The following is a 16,818-nucleotide window of genomic DNA, read 5'->3' as shown; positions in this document are numbered from 1 at the left end:
TTACTGGTCCCAGTTCCAGGACAGGAGGGGGACTGGAGCCTGGTGCAGCCCAGCAGGGGAAAGGCAGCTCAAAAGGCTTTGGCACCAGCTGTCCCTGGACCTTGCTGGCTCTCAAGCAAAGGCCCCACAGCTTTCCCTGTGCCTTTGGCTGGCAGAGGCACCACGGGCCCTTTGGGCCAGCACATGAAGGACCCCTCTCAGCACTTTCCCTTCTCATCACTGGGCTCCACAGTTCATCCTCCACGCACAAGGGATTCCAGCCACGCCGGGATCTGTGAATCATCACCTCCCTGCCGTGCACAGCCGGACACGGCGCTCTCGGCACCGCCCTGGCTCCTGCCCGGCAGCCCCGGGGCGCAGCCCCTGCCCGGACAGAAGGTGGGAGAGCAGCCACCACCAGAGCTCGGCAGAGTCAGGCCCTGTGTTCCTCCCACCCGAGCCTCTCCTGGCAGTAGCCGGCGACAATCTGGATTAAAAGTCACCCGCGAGCCCTGCCCCTGGGGCAGCAGGCAGGGCTCCCGGCGCCTCAGCTCCCCGAGCCCAGCTGGGGCCGCTGTGCTGAGCTCCACAAGCCCGGCCGTGCAGAGGGAGAGCTTCACCCCGGCCCACGGGAGCCTCCCCGGCAGGAGGCCACGGGCAGCTCTCCTCAGCCCAGACTCTCCCAGCCCTGCCCGGCCTGCACACGGGGCTGCGGCTGCTGCAGGGCCGGGCCTGGGCAGGCTCCAGAGCAGGCAGCTCCATCCCCTTCCCACCCAGGCCCTTACACTGCTCGGGCTGCAGCCTGAGCCCCCAGGCCACCCACGCACACAGGGGCTCTCTCCTGGAGAGGCCAGGGGACAAAAGGCCCAACTCTTGCCAGAACAGCCAGCTCCTTCCTTAGAGAGCAGCCTTGCTTCCATCCCAAGCTCTTCCTAACACCTGAACATCTCTGGGAACAGACTGTTCCTTTCAAGCCCAGCAAGAGCCCGAGGCAGCCTTGCTTCTGCCTCCCCCAGCTACCCCCAGTGAGTCAGAGCCACACAACAGTGACAACTCCATCAGCCACTACTCCCGACCTATGCCTGCTGTGGAAGGAGAATTAAACTCTTTCAGACCAGAACAGTAATTGAATCAGTTTAATATACAGTCAGCATATTGTAAATGCACTTGAAACTTACAGTATTGCTAACAGACGTGGCCATTGAGCCCAAGACCACCTTTCTAGAAAGGCACAGAGAGGTAGGAGAGTTGGGGCATTTCCCCTGATTAGTTGCAAGTGAGAAGGTGCACATAAGACCTTCCTCCTGGAAGCACCAGATCACCAGAAACTTGTGCTCTTTGAGAGGACTGCTAATGTGCTGGGATAAGTGCATGCACCTGGAGTGACAGCCAAAGCCTCCTGCTAGTCCTTACGTCAGGAAACTCTTGCTGGCTTTTGCATATACTAAAAGAAAAAAAAAAAAGAGGGGGAGGAAGAGCAGAAGAGGCTAGGTCTGTGTGCATGAAGTGTTCTTGGTGAGGCAGGAGTGAGGGAGATGTGTGACGTTGCTTTTGCCCTTGGCTGGGACAAGGACTGTTATGTGCATTGCTTTGGACACCACAACCACCCTGGGGTGAGTGAGGAAAAAATGCCCCATCTTCCAGTATTGTCACCATGGTTTCTTGCACCAGCAGGGCAAGAGCAAAGTCTGGCCAGACCAAGCACCTGGAGTGGGGACAATGGTGTCACCAAGGATTTGGGTCATCTTCTGTGGCAGTTGAAGTGGCACCATGGTGGTGGGGGGAAGCCTGGAGACTTGTGGCTCTGCAGAAGGCACTGTTCACCAGGGTGGGTGGGTGTGTCTGGAGATGCTAATTCTCAAATTTTGCGTAAGGGTTCTCTTCCTTGAACAGGCCTAGAAGAGAGAAGAGATTTGTTCAGACAGCAGCTCCCACAGTGGTCACAGCCAGCAAGAAAACCAGTCCTGGGAAATAACTCTTTGTCATTTAAGCATCCTCAAGCCTCCCAGCTGCAGTTCTCCCAAAACACCTGCTCTTACTTGCACAGTGCCCACATTCAGCACTGTTTCACTCTCCCCTTCTGCACAAGAGGAGACATCCATTGAGAAGCTTGACCTGATGGCAAACTCCTCTCCCAGGCAGGCCATGCACAGTCCACATCACATTAAAGGAGATACTCTTCCATGTGTCCGACGCGGATAAAGAATGACTGCTTTCCAATGTTTCAAATGGAATAAAAAACTTTATTTCATAGCTAATATCCTAACATCCTAACATCCTAATATCCTAATGTCCTAATGCCCTTATGTCCTTATGTCCTAATGTCCTTATGTCCTATATGTTCTAATGTCCTTATGTCCTAATGTCCTAGTATCCTAATATCCTAATATCCTAGTATCCTAATATCCTAATATCCTAATATCCTAATATCCTAGTATCCTAATATCCTAATATCCTAATATCCTAATGTCCTCGTATCCTAATATCCTAATATCCTAGTATCCTAATATCCTAATATTCTAATTTCCTAATAACAATATCCTACCCTCTCCCCAAGTTTCTACAACTATATGGTTTCCCTCCAACAGCTCCTACTCTCCCAGTCTTGACGTATACCCAAACGGGTAGAAGAAACTAGACGAGGCCCGTCTCAGCATGCTGGTCTTCAGCTCAGACGGGCCGTGGAGGGTCCACATCACATCAGATGGCAGCGGGACGGTGTTGGTTGTCCCCTGCGGCCAGCGCTGCAATTCCCCTCGGTGGCCGCTGTCCCAGCCCGTTTCTTCGCAGGTCATCCTGCTCTCTGCGGGGACGCTGGCGGGGCACAGGGCTCGGTGCCCGGTCGCCATCAGCACGTCTTTGGCGCCGGCCACCTCCAGGAGCCGCATCCTCCTGCGCCTCCTGCTGCTGCCGCTGGCGCCACCGCGCCACGAAGGGATGGAGGCGGCGGCGGGGGCGACGCGGGGCCACCGGGGCTGGGTTGTCCTGGCCCTCCAGCACGCGGATGCTGCCGATGGGCCCTTGGCAGGTGGGGCAGGTGGCGGCGGCGTCGGTGGCAGCCTGGGGCTGGATGCAGGCGTGGCAGAACACGTGTCCGCAGGGCTCCACGGCAGCAGCGGGGTTGCGCAGGAAATCCACACAGATGCGGCAGACGCGCACGGCTCGTGGTGCTGATGGCTCCTGTCCCACCTCGGCCATTGCTGCTCCTGGGCTTGGCTGCTCTCAGCCGCTGGCAGGACTCGAAGGCTTGGCTCCCACTTCTGGAATTCAGAGGTTTCTCAGTCACTGGGAGCACTCGGAGGCTCCTCAGTCACTGACAGCACTCAGAGGTTCCTCAGTCACTAGGACTAAGAGGCTCCTCTTCACTCACTGGCAGAACTCAGAGGGTTGTCTTCACTTACTGGAGTCACTCAGAGGCTCCTCGGTCACTGGCAGTGCTCAGGTTCCTGGGTCACTGACAGCACTCGGAAGATCCACAGACACTGGTAGCACACAGGCTCCTCAGATGCTGGCAGCAGCGGAAGCTCCTCAGCTGCTCTGGGTCACAACGTGAGTGCTCCGGCACTACCCAACGCTGGTGGTTATAGTAACGCAAGTGTGTCATAATGGTCATGAGTGGTGACAACACAGGGTTCTTTCTGAGGGACACACCCAGGAGCCCCCCCATCCACAGAGATTCTATGGCACAAAACCCACCTGGCGGTGGGCTGCACCCCTCAGCGTTTGCCCAGATCCCTTCCCTTCTCTGCCAGTCACACCCACCAGGACCTGCAGAGATCCTGCTCTGCAGAGCTGCCTTCCATGGCGTGTGCTGGGGCTGCACCTCCTCAGCAGGAGCACTCTGCTCGGCCCTTGGTTGAGCTTCAGGAGGTTCCATCAGCCCATTTCTCCAGCTTGTTGAGGCCCTTGTGGGTGCAGAGTCACCCGCTGGTGTCTCAGCAGCTCTTCCCACTGTAGGAAATTCAGCAAACTTGCTGAGGGTGCTCTGGGCCCCGTTATTCAGACCACTATCAAGAAGGAAGATGACCGGTCCCAGTACTGACGCCTGGGCTACACTGCTGATGATCAGCCTCTCTCTCAGCTTCATACTCTACTTAAAAACCAGTATCAACAGTTAAAATCACCTCCTCTCAGGGCAGAGCTTATTTGCAAAGTTCTGCCTCCCCCAAGCCTCCTGCTTTCTCCAAACTCATGAGAAATGTCTGATTGTATAGATGAAAAATGAAAAATAGCCAATTTTAATAAAAATATAAAAAATAAAAATTATTTCGCGACCGTAACACAGTCTCGACAGCCACCAATCAATCGAACAGCCACCCCTGGGAGGTGATGTGGGTGAACGTGAGATTGGCCTCGCTAGCGCCAATTCCTCCCCGTCCACACTGGCTGCTCCAAGGCAGCAGTTCTTATACGGTTTATTTCGCCCGCGGCAGAACGTCTTTGTTTCTTTCTGAGTTCTTCATATTCAAGTTGGTTTCTTTCTCTGGCTCGGGCTGCACAAAGCCTCCGTCCGGGAATAGAATAATACACTTCCCTGATTCCCGGAATCCAGCATTCAGATGGAAGGTGTTGATGGCCCTGGTCCTCTCAGATAGGTGTCTTGTCTGGGCCATCATCGCTTGGGGTCACTGGGTGCAGGTCCTTGTGAATGCCCATCTCCTGTGCAGCAGAGTTTCCTTCACATGTAAATGTGGTGGTGCCTCTCTGTCCATCTGCCACGGTTTCACCATCCTGGGGAAGAATCTCTCCCCCGCCTTGTACACCAGTAGTTCATTTTATACATATATATATTGATATATCTTTTATTCCCACGAATTACTAACCATATTTATAACACTGACCATTTATCAGCCCCAGTGAGCATTTCCCCCTTCAAATACAGCAGCTCTGGCATACAGCATAGGATCTGTTGAATTGTTTGCTTCTTCCACCACTTTTCCTGAAATATACCTGAAATATACCTGGTATTTTCCTGGAAATACCATTGGAGCACTACACACTGACACCACCACTTGGAATAATTTGTGACCTTTGCAAAGAGACAGGTTGTTTGGCACAGACTCTCCAGCAGCAGGCACTTCAGGGCCTAGCTGCTGCTGCCACCATAGCCCTGCTGTGAAGGGAATGGAAGAGGCTGTGATGACAGCAGGCCGCCCCAGCACAGTTATCCACATGCAGCTGGGCAGCCTGTGCTCACAGCTCAGTCTGCCCCTGGGATTTCGCCTCTCAGAGTGCTGGCTGTTTGTCCCACCTTTCCTATCACATGGTTGGAATTGGCCTAGTGCCAGCTTTTTGTGGCCTTTATGTGCAGGGCTGTAGAAATCTCAGTCTCAAAGCCAAGCTCCCTGTTACATCTCATTAACCCCGTCTTTCCAAGCTCCCAGGGCATGGCCACATTCCATCCACCATCCATCCTGGATCCCCGCAGGTCTCTCTGCTGCCCTGGCTCAGCAGAGGAGGACAGAGCCAGTCACAAGTGGGGTCTCAGGAAGAGGAACTTGCTTGCAGTTCCCTGATAGGTTTGCAGACATCACTCCTTAGCTCTAGGAGCAGGGCCAGTGGGAGCACTCAGGGTACCCAAAATGAATTTACTGGTCCCAGTTCCAGGACAGGAGGGGGACTGGAGCCTGGTGCAGCCCAGCAGGGGAAAGGCAGCTCAAAAGGCTTTGGCACCAGCTGTCCCTGGACCTTGCTGGCTCTCAAGCAAAGGCCCCACAGCTTTCCCTGTGCCTTTGGCTGGCAGAGGCACCACGGGCCCTTTGGGCCAGCACATGAAGGACCCCTCTCAGCACTTTCCCTTCTCATCACTGGGCTCCACAGTTCATCCTCCACGCACAAGGGATTCCAGCCACGCCGGGATCTGTGAATCATCACCTCCCTGCCGTGCACAGCCGGACACGGCGCTCTCGGCACCGCCCTGGCTCCTGCCCGGCAGCCCCGGGGCGCAGCCCCTGCCCGGACAGAAGGTGGGAGAGCAGCCACCACCAGAGCTCGGCAGAGTCAGGCCCTGTGTTCCTCCCACCCGAGCCTCTCCTGGCAGTAGCCGGCGACAATCTGGATTAAAAGTCACCCGCAAGCCCTGCCCCTGGGGCAGCAGGCAGGGCTCCCGGCGCCTCAGCTCCCCGAGCCCAGCTGGGGCCGCTGTGCTGAGCTCCACAAGCCCGGCCGTGCAGAGGGAGAGCTTCACCCCGGCCCACGGGAGCCTCCCCGGCAGGAGGCCACGGGCAGCTCTCCTCAGCCCAGACTCTCCCAGCCCTGCCCGGCCTGCACACGGGGCTGCGGCTGCTGCAGGGCCGGGCCTGGGCAGGCTCCAGAGCAGGCAGCTCCATCCCCTTCCCACCCAGGCCCTTACACTGCTCGGGCTGCAGCCTGAGCCCCCAGGCCACCCACGCACACAGGGGCTCTCTCCTGGAGAGGCCAGGGGACAAAAGGCCCAACTCTTGCCAGAACAGCCAGCTCCTTCCTTAGAGAGCAGCCTTGCTTCCATCCCAAGCTCTTCCTAACACCTGAACATCTCTGGGAACAGACTGTTCCTTTCAAGCCCAGCAAGAGCCCGAGGCAGCCTTGCTTCTGCCTCCCCCAGCTACCCCCAGTGAGTCAGAGCCACACAACAGTGACAACTCCATCAGCCACTACTCCCGACCTGTGCCTGCTGTGGAAGGAGAATTAAACTCTTTCAGACCAGAACAGTAATTGAATCAGTTTAATATACAGTCAGCATATTGTAAATGCACTTGAAACTTACAGTATTGCTAACAGACGTGGCCATTGAGCCCAAGACCACCTTTCTAGAAAGGCACAGAGAGGTAGGAGAGTTGGGGCATTTCCCCAGATTAGTTGCAAGTGAGAAGGTGCACATAAGACCTTCCTCCTGGAAGCACCAGATCACCAGAAACTTGTGCTCTTTGAGAGGACTGCTAATGTGCTGGGATAAGTGCATGCACCTGGAGTGACAGCCAAAGCCTCCTGCTAGTCCTTACGTCAGGAAACTCTTGCTGGCTTTTGCATATACTAAAAGAAAAAAAAAAAAGAGGGGGAGGAAGAGCAGAAGAGGCTAGGTCTGTGTGCATGAAGTGTTCTTGGTGAGGCAGGAGTGAGGGAGATGTGTGACGTTGCTTTTGCCCTTGGCTGGGACAAGGACTGTTATGTGCATTGCTTTGGACACCACAACCACCCTGGGGTGAGTGAGGAAAAAATGCCCCATCTTCCAGTATTGTCACCATGGTTTCTTGCACCAGCAGGGCAAGAGCAAAGTCTGGCCAGACCAAGCACCTGGAGTGGGGACAATGGTGTCACCAAGGATTTGGGTCATCTTCTGTGGCAGTTGAAGTGGCACCATGGTGGTGGGGGGAAGCCTGGAGACTTGTGGCTCTGCAGAAGGCACTGTTCACCAGGGTGGGTGGGTGTGTCTGGAGATGCTAATTCTCAAATTTTGCGTAAGGGTTCTCTTCCTTGAACAGGCCTAGAAGAGAGAAGAGATTTGTTCAGACAGCAGCTCCCACAGTGGTCACAGCCAGCAAGAAAACCAGTCCTGGGAAATAACTCTTTGTCATTTAAGCATCCTCAAGCCTCCCAGCTGCAGTTCTCCCAAAACACCTGCTCTTACTTGCACAGTGCCCACATTCAGCACTGTTTCACTCTCCCCTTCTGCACAAGAGGAGACATCCATTGAGAAGCTTGACCTGATGGCAAACTCCTCTCCCAGGCAGGCCATGTACAGTCCAGGTAAAGCAGCCTGCCTAATCTTCCAGAGCTCTCCCCTCTACACAGCCCTTCTGTCAGACTGGATTACAAGCAAAGAGCCCAGACCCAAATGAAATTAAAACTGTTCTTAGACTTGCTTCCCTGCTCCTGCATCGAGACTGGGAAATGGCAAGGCAGGGTATGGGGCTGACTTTTGGGCTAGCAACAAGCCATGTGCCATGCTGTTTGATGCTTTCCCAGCTCAACACTTCTGAAGAAGAGCCACAAAGGACAAGATTGCAAACTCTGGGGTCAGGCTGCAGCAAGACAACTCTGACATGGCAAGACAGGCCCAGAGCACAGCCCTTCCACAGGCAGATGCTTCCCATACCAAGAGCTCCTTCAGGCACAGCTTTGCCTGCTCTTTCTTTCCTAAAGGATCCAGCCCATCCAGAGGCCCTGGAATCTCCTGCCTAACCTGGACCTGCAGTGGGCAGCAGCTGCAGGCAGAGGAAAGGTCTCTAGTTTTCCCTACAGCCCCTCCAAAGCCAGAGACCACCAAGTGCAGCATGCATGAGCCCAAGTGCTCCACAGCCAGACACTGGCAGAGCCCCTGGCAGCCCAAATGGGCAGGCTGGAGGGACAGCGCAACTTCCAAGTTGATGTTCTCCTCAGGCAGGTCCAGACCTGGCCCAGGTCTGTGGGACTCACCTGAGGGGCAGTTCAGCCCCAGGAGGGAGGCTGTGCACTCCCATCCCCAGGGGACTGAGACACCACTGCTGGCACAGAGGAGCAGAGGGATTGGGGTGGGATTGGTGCCTGCTCTGTGCTCCTGCAGCTGTGGGCATTCTGATTCCTACCTGGCCCCACACCTCAGACTGCTGGCTCACCACAGGATTACTGGAGGGCTGTGTCTGAAGGGTAACAGGATTATGATGGTGCTGTGTCTGCCAGCTTCTGCTTCTACCTTCTAGTCAAGCTCCATCAACTTCTTCCACGTGCTAAGCTTGGAGAACACATTCTGGAGAACATTATACACTTCCTCTTCCCTGCCCAGGAAAAATAGCCCTTGTATGGGCTCACACACCATGACCCCAGCATCTCTACACTTACTCTGAGCCAAGAGAAGCAGGGACCATATTTTCCCTGCTGGCCAGGTCTCATCTACAGCTGTAACCATGGCAAGGAGCACAGTTACAGAGGCTGCTTCATCTAAAGCTTAGTTTGAATCACTCATGTCAGCACTGTACCGTATTTTCTTCGGATTTCATCATGCCGTGATTTCATCTCCGCTCTCCTGCGAGAGGCAAACAAAAAAGCCATGAGTCAGTAACTGGTGGTACAAAAGGGAACAAGAAGAGCCAGAGCTCCTTGCCTATTCCCAAACAAGGGAGCTCCAGGCTGGCAGGTTTGCTCAGCCTGCCACCTCAGGGAGTCTCTGGGGACCACCAGAGCCCACACATCAGCAGCCCTCAGGGAGCTGCATACACAAAACTTGTGATGCTACATCCACGAGTCACCCCGGCATGACACTCCTAATGAGGCTTGTGTGTGAGCTAGGGCTGAAGCAGCCACTGACTGCATGTGCTGAGCCCCACGTGCCTCCTGGCATCACATTTGATGGCACAGACAGCAGCCAAGTCATCCTGCAGCCTCAGGGCCTGTGGTACAAACTCACCTCTCCTCCTGCCGCACCCGCCTCTTCTCCCGCTCCCTGGCTGCTCTCTCGTCATCCTTGTCTGGCCTGGTGGACAGAAAAACCCCTTAGTGCACTCAGCACTCAGTCCTGCAGCAGCACACGGCTGCATCTGAGCTGCTCCACAATCAGGGCACCCCCCAATACTTACTTTTTGCTCTTTTTCTTACAACAGCAGCAGCAGCAGCAGACCCCCAACATGATCAGAAGTGTTCCTCCCACCACGGACATTGCAATGATCAGGGCTTCAAAGTTCACTGAAGGATTTGACAAAAACGTGTTTAGCTCACACAGACACAGCTGTCTGGGGTTACAATACAGGATCACAGGATCATTAATGTTGGGAAAGCACTCAAGGATCATCAAGTCCAACTGTTCCCCCAGCACTGCCAGGTCTTCCAGTAAACATGTCCCCAGGTGCAACAGCTCTGTGTTTTTTGAATGCTTCCAGGGATGCTACCGCTGCCCTGGGCAGCCTGTTCCACTGTCTGACCGCCCTCTGAGTGAAGAATCTTTTTCTTACTATCCAACCTAAACCTCCTCTGGTGCAATTTGAGGCCATTTCCTCTTATCCTACAGCCACTTTCTCTGATCTTGTTTATGAACATACAGCTACTGTCACCAGCAGCTTCAGTCACTGGGCTGGAGATGTGCAGCCACCTGGGAAAGCAAATGGACATTGTTAGCTGTGGATAACAATGTAGATAAACCTATGTAGACATAACAAGTGTTGGTACCCACAAATAAACACCAGCTGAGCACATGTCCCTGCTAACAGGAGTGCTCAGTTACTGGCAGGGAGAAAGGCACTCAGGTCAAACTCCTCTGGCAGAAACAGGAGCAAAGCTATCTTAATCACTAATCCCGGTAAAAAGTAACCATTGAGGGAAAAAACCCAACAACTGAAGGCTTCAGGGCTAAGGAATCATCTCTGACAGGGAGGAATTACTGTCCATGGGAGCCAGCCTCAGAAGACATCTCTGATGAGATGAGCACTTAGCGGCATCTGAAGTCCTTGGGCAAGAGATAAACTGAAAAAAAATCTGTCAGGTTGGGGCCAGCAGTGCTGCTCAGGCAGCTGAGGGCCAAGTCCTGCTTCCTGCACCTGACTGCCACGTCTCCCCAGGGCTGGGGGGCTCTGCTTGCCCACACACAGAACAAAGCCTGCTGGAACATGGCGAGGCAGCAGCCGTGAGCCCTGGTCCCTGCTCATCCCACTCAGCTCCTGCAGTAATGGCAGTAGAGACACCAGCCAAAACTGACACATCTACATGCCAAGGATTTCAGGCAACAACAAAGAGGAGGTTCTCCCAAGTGTGGTTCAGGCTGTTCACAGAATTGTGCCTGTGGAAATATTTGTTTAGGAGCCGCTTTGCACACGACAGCCAGGCTACAGAAATCTCAGTGCACCTGAACCTGCTCAGAGCACTTGAAGGTCATTTAGTCCAACTCCATCTTCCACTAGACCAGGCTGCTCACAGTCCTATCCAACCTGACCTTGAACGTTTCCAGGGATGGGGCATTCAGCACCTCTCTGGGCAACCTGTGCCACTGTCTCATCACCCTTATTGTAAGAAACTTCTTCCTTTTATCTGTTCTAAAGAGATCCTCTTTTAGGTACTCCAGCCTGAGCTGACTCCAGCAGTGTCAGTGCTTCTGAAACCCTTTTGGGGTTTCAGGATGAGCCTGGGGTTCAGCTCCCCCCTTCCCACACAGAGAGGTCTGAGGCAGAGCACCAGGCACTCCTCCAGCTGATGACAGAGGCTAAGTCACACACACCAAAAATGCAGAATCACATAAGAGCTAATCTCCCACAGGACTAATCTTCTCTATAGCGAGTTTTGCAAGCTAAGGAATGTGATCTTCTATAATGAAACCTTTTGTGAAGCTACTCACATCAAAACTAGCACTTCAAGGTCTTACAGAAGTTTCAGAAAAGCATACCACAGGGCTCACAAAGAGGAGATTCTTCTTCCACAAGCATAAGAGCAGTTTGAACTCTTGTGGGCAGACAAGAGAGCCCAGCTTCAAGCACAAAAGATAACAGGCAACGGCAATTCAGCTCCAGGCTCCTCATCAAGGGGGTGGGTGAGTGCAACCAGGTCCCAGCTTGCTTCCTTCCTTCTCCAGCCCCCAAAAGCTGGCTTCTGTATGAGCATGAATATGCACTAAGCTTGGTCTAAACAAGGCACCAATCTCTCCAGAAATCCTTCAGAAAACAGAGCAGCAGGGAGGAGAGGCAGCTGCCCACCAGAGAAAGCTCCCAGAGGAGACCTGCATGTGCAGGGGTAGTTTTAGAAGAGGTTTTTTCTCAGGTGGGTAAGAGCTGAGCAGGACCACGGTACACTCAGCACTAGAAGCACACACAGGTTCCCAGAGAAGTCATCACACCTCTGGTTCCAGGAGCCCACCTGGGACAGCAGCCACGTGAAGAACCAGAAGCAGTGCACAGAGTGACCTGGCAGCTGCAGAGGAGAGATCTGGGATTCAGACACCAGGAGGGCTGCACAGGCCCACAGAGAACCTTCCACTCCTGTTCCCAGGCGCTAGCCATGTCTGGAGCCTCCATCACACCAAAGCATAAGGGATGTATTTTGGAGTAGCTAAATCCTCACAGGTCCTACTTGCCAGAAGGCAGGGAACTGCTCATACTCTGCTTCCCCGCCCACGCTTCAGGAAGTTTGCAGAACCTTGACTGCCTTCAGCCTGTCACTGCTACACTGGCAGAGAGCTGGGAGGCAGGGGAACCTCCCACAGCAGCAAGCACTGTCACAGCCACCAGCCAGGCTGGCACTCACCCCAGCAGACTCCCCAGCGCGCCGAGCGGAGCTCGCACAGGTCGGCCAGCGGGAGGATTCTTCGGACGGGGTACTCCATGCACCTCCTGCTGCTGGCACACCACAGGCACTAGGACACAGGAGCAGGCAGCACAGCGTTACTGCTGCACTGACAGCGACCCTCGCTTTGCTTGGCAGCCACAGCACAGGGCCACCTCTGCTGGCTCACGAGACAGCACCCAGCAGCAACAGGGCACTCAGGAGTAAGAGCTGTGTGAGCACAGATCACACCAGGACAGGCAGGAGAGGGGAGTGCAGAGCTCTAGAGCAAGTAAAGATGCTGAGAATCCTTCTCCTGGCTTAGAATTGTAGACTGTCCTGAGCTGGAAGGGACTGATAAGGATCATCGAGCCAACTACTGGCCCTGCCCAGGACAGCCTTAAGAATCCCACCATTAATAACGCAAATCCTTTACGTTTATTTTTGAGATAAGAAGAAAGCCTTTGAGACAAAGCGCTCTACACACACAAAGCTGATGAGCAGGAGAGGTGTGCATGTGCCCAGCCACTACAGACCATCTGCAGAGCTTTGCATGCTCCTCTCCTGGTGGCTCCAATCCCCAACCCCAGCATTCAGTAGGGGTTTGGTCAAACTGGTTCTGGCTACATCAGCTGCAAGATCTGACTCAAGTTCAAGTTTGCTGATATCTGTTGACGCCGGCAACTATTTACAGACACGAACGGAACGGGACCACACCTGAACAGCGTCGTGAGCTGTTTATTTAAGAAGCATCAGTCTCATTACATGGCTATGGCAATGGATCGATGCGAGCAGCTCGCTATCCAGACAGAAGGCCAAGGAAACTTAATGTTACAACATATTATAAGATAGTTTCAGACCTAGTTTCAGCCAATTACATAGAGCAAAAGCATATTGACAGTCGTTCTATCCAACCACATGAAGCACACGTAGCTTTGGTTAAAACAATAGCAACTTTTTCACTCATACAATGGTTCGTTTACAAAAGACAAAGCACAGAGCCCTATTCATATTTAACCTTCTAAATATTTACTAAAGTATACTTTTTTGCAACTTAGAAAGCTAAACTACATAGCTTTATTGTTTTATTTCTCATGTCTTCGCTACTGCTGATATCTCTTTTCTACTGCTTAAGCATTTCACTATCCTTACTGTCTCTGCGGCCTTTCTTTTTCCCACCTTTTCTAAAATCCTCTAATCCCATGGATTCCCACATCTGTGATAAGGCAGCAGGGACTGGCAGGACACCAGCACACATCCTGCACCCAGCCAGTGCCACGGCCCAGCTGCTGGAGGGGAACTTGACCAGCCAGCCCAGCCCACTCAGTCCCTTCTCCAAGCACATCGTCCATCCATCAGGAAGCAGCTCAGCAATTCCATTACTCTAATCAAAAAGCACACAACAAAACCCACCCAGTTTCTAGCAACCTCCTTCCAGAGCACCAGAGAGGGATTGCCCTCTCACCCTCATAGGTGGGTAGAATTTGCAGCATGTCTGGGACAAGGGCAGGGGACCAGCCCTGCTTCCAGGAAGGAAACTTTTTCAGCATGGTGAGAGGCTGGGAGCCTCACTGCTGCTACTCACAGTGACATTTTTCAGGCATTCTTCACAGCTCCTGTTCGTATACTGGCGACAATCTGCAGGAAGAAAACAAGACACCTCAGGACTTTGAAGAGCTTCAGTGGTTTAAAACTCTGGGCTCCTCCAAGCCTGCTCCTACCCACCACTGGGCCAGCAGCAGTGCATGCTGCTGCTGCAAGAGCCACCAGCTTCAGCACATGCTCCATGTCATGGTGGGAAGCCCAAATGCAAGGCAAGTTCTGCCTTGCTCTGCTGACAAAGCCCTAAGCTGCGAGTTCCTCTCTTGGGTTTTATTTCCCTAAAAGCCTGAGAATCTGCTGTGGCAGTAGGGCAGCCAGGGCACACAGCTAGAGTCGGTCTGGAGGGACCCTATGAGGATGAGGGCAAGCAGTGGCTGGGTGATACAGTCCTGAAGCACCAGATATGGAGCAGCTCAAGCAAACAAGCCCCAGACACAGAAGCTGCCGCCAGGAGAAGCAGAGGAGCACACAGGGACACACAGAGCCACAGATCCTGCAGGAGGCCTCCTGCTGCACACGAGGGCTGTACCCTACCCCAGCCAGTTCATCCAAATCCTCCTTCAGCAGGACACAGCCCAGGCAATGCAGCAGCACTGCAGCCAAAATCTGTGCTGATGTTCAGAACCTGTTTCCACCCCCTCTGGCGGAGGAAGACCCCAGTTTACAGAGACAGGTGGCTCCCAGGAGCAGAGCCACCATGGATGCCACAGGACCAGAGCCACCATGGATGAAGGCATCCCCACAGGATGCATCCAGCTGGGCAGGGGAGTGGATAAGGTCTGAACCTGGACACAGGACAAACTGTTATGGTTGTTGCAGCACTTCGTGCTGGAAAATGAAGTATTGAGATTGTCTAAAAGAGACAGTCTCAAGAAAAGGGGAGACTTGAAAAATAACACAGAGACTAGAAATTTTCAGTTCCCCTGAAGTTGCTGAATAAAGCTTTGGGACTAACTAGAAAAAAGATAGAAGGATGTAAAGGTATGCACAAAGGAGGATAAATGTAGCTGGAACCAGTGGAGAAACAGACAGAGGACTAGAGAGGGGGTTTTTGTGAGCTACATAACTAAAACCAACAGTGCATGCCCAAAGAAAAAGTTCAAAGTAAGGTCACCAGTAATACTGAAGCCTTCAGTGAATATGACCACCAGACACCCCTTTAGATGACCTCCAGGACCAAAAAAGTAATTCCAGTAAAAGGCGAATGCATGCAAATTAGTTCTAGGAAAGTGGTGTTTGTGAATTAGCTAGGAGGTACCTTGTAATGAATATGTATGATCAGCATGGAATAAGTACCCTGTTGTGAACTCTCACCACACACATCACATTAAAGGAGATACTCTTCCATGTGTCCGACGCGGATAAAGAATGACTGCTTTCCAATGTTTCAAACGGAATAAAAAACTTTATTTCATAGCTAATATCCTAATATCCTGATGTCCTAATGTGCTAATGTCCTTATGTCCTAATGTCCTTATGTCCTATATGTTCTAATGTCCTTATGTCCTTATGTCCTAATGTCCTAATATCCTAATATCCTAGTATCCTAATATCCTAATATCCTAATATCCTAATATCCTAGTATCCTAATATCCTAATATCCTAATATCCTAATGTCCTAGTCTCCTAATATCCTAATATCCTAGTATCATAATAACCTAATATCCTATTATCCTAATATCCTAATATCATAATATCCTAATATACTAATATCAATATCCTATCCTCTCCCCAAGTTTCTACAACTATATACTTTCCCTCCAAAAGCTCCTACTCTCCCAGTCTTGACGTCTGCCCAAACGGGAAGAAGAAACTAGACGAGGCCCGTCTCAGCATGCTGGTCTTCAGCTCAGACGGGCCGTGGAGGATCCACATTAAATCAGATTGCAGGGGGACGGTGTTGGTTGTCCCCTGCGGCCAGCGCTGCAATTCCTCTCGGTGGCCGCTGTCCCAGCCCGTTTCTTCTAAGGTCATCCTGCTCTCTGCGGGGACGCTGGCGGGGCACAGGGCTCGGTGCCCGGTCGCCATCAGCACGTCTTTGGCGCCGGCCACCTCCAGGAGCCGCATCCTCCTGCGCCTCCTGCTGCTGCCGCTGGCGCCACCGCGCCACGAAGGGATGGAGGCGGCGGCGGGGGCGACGCGGGGCCACCGGGGCTGGGTTGTCCTGGCCCTCCAGCACGCGGATGCTGCCGATGGGCCCTTGGCAGGTGGGGCAGGTGGCGGCGGCGTCGGTGGCAGCCTGGGGCTGGATGCAGGCGTGGCAGAAAACGTGCCCGCAGGGCTCCACGGCAGCAGCGGGGTTGTGCAGGAAATCCACACAGATGCGGCAGACGCGCACGGCTCGTGGTGCTGATGGCTCCTGTCCCACCTCGGCCATTGCTGCTCCTGGGCTTGGCTGCTCTCAGCCGCTGGCAGGACTCGAAGGCTTGGCTCCCACTTCTGGAATTCAGAGGTTTCTCAGTCACTGGGAGCACTCGGAGGCTCCTCAGTCACTGACAGCACTCAGAGGTTCCTCAGTCACTAGGACTAAGAGGCTCCTCTTCACTCACTGGCAGAACTCAGAGGGTTGTCTTCACTTACTGGAGTCACTCAGAGGCTCCTCGGTCACTGGCAGTGCTCAGGTTCCTGGGTCACTGACAGCACTCGGAAGATCCACAGACACTGGTAGCACACAGGCTCCTCAGATGCTGGCAGCAGCGGAAGCTCCTCAGCTGCTCTGGGTCACAACGTGAGTGCTCCGGCACTACCCAACGCTGGTGGTTATAGTAACGCAAGTGTGTCATAATGGTCATGAGCGGTGACAACACAGGGCTCTGAGGGACACACCCAGGAGCCCCCCCACCCACAGAGATTCTATGGCACAAAACCCACCTGGCGGTGGGCTGCACCCCTCAGCGTTTGCGCAGATCCCTTCCCTTCTCTGCCAGTCACACCCACCAGGACCTGCAGAGATCCTGCTCTGCAGAGCTGCCTTCCATGGCGTGTGCTGGGGCTGCACCTCCTCAGCAGGAGCACTCTGCTCGGCCCTTGGTTGAGCTTCAG

At 53.5% G+C, this 16,818-nt stretch overlaps 1 protein-coding gene across 1 annotated transcript; it reads right to left on the bottom strand.

Moving 5' to 3' along the window:
• Positions 1–1,260: 1,260 nt before the first annotated feature.
• On the bottom strand, positions 1,261–16,153 carry LOC135278581 (uncharacterized). The gene is made up of 8 exons (XM_064385154.1): positions 15,794–16,153; positions 13,760–13,834; positions 12,157–12,265; positions 9,510–9,615; positions 9,341–9,406; positions 8,913–8,959; positions 8,096–8,162; positions 1,261–2,146 (listed from the first exon to the last, which is right to left on the bottom strand). Exons 1-8 carry the CDS (start codon positions 16,151–16,153, stop codon positions 2,047–2,049), a joined length of 930 nt encoding a protein of 309 aa, XP_064241224.1. The 3' UTR covers positions 1,261–2,046.
• Positions 16,154–16,818: the final 665 nt, after the last annotated feature.

Source organism: Passer domesticus, chromosome 11 (assembly GCF_036417665.1).
Source record: "Passer domesticus isolate bPasDom1 chromosome 11, bPasDom1.hap1, whole genome shotgun sequence".
NCBI lineage: Eukaryota > Metazoa > Chordata > Aves > Passeriformes > Passeridae > Passer > Passer domesticus.
Note: the sequence above shows the minus strand (reverse complement) of the source record. Positions and strands in the feature narration are given on the sequence as shown.

Bases quoted from the DNA above. Each gene is read 5' to 3' on its own strand.
- LOC135278581 (XM_064385154.1), bottom strand. From the start codon at position 16,153: ATGGCCGAGGTGGGACAGGAGCCATCAGCACCACGAGCCGTGCGCGTC. The intron at 9,407-9,509 runs GTAAGTATTGGG...TCTGTCCACCAG, and splicing joins TGTAAGAAAAAGAGCAAAAA to GCCAGACAAGGATGACGAGA. The intron at 2,147-8,095 runs GGAAAGAAAGAG...GAGTATCTCCTT, and splicing joins TGGATGGGCTGGATCCTTTA to TAATGTGATGTGGACTGTGC.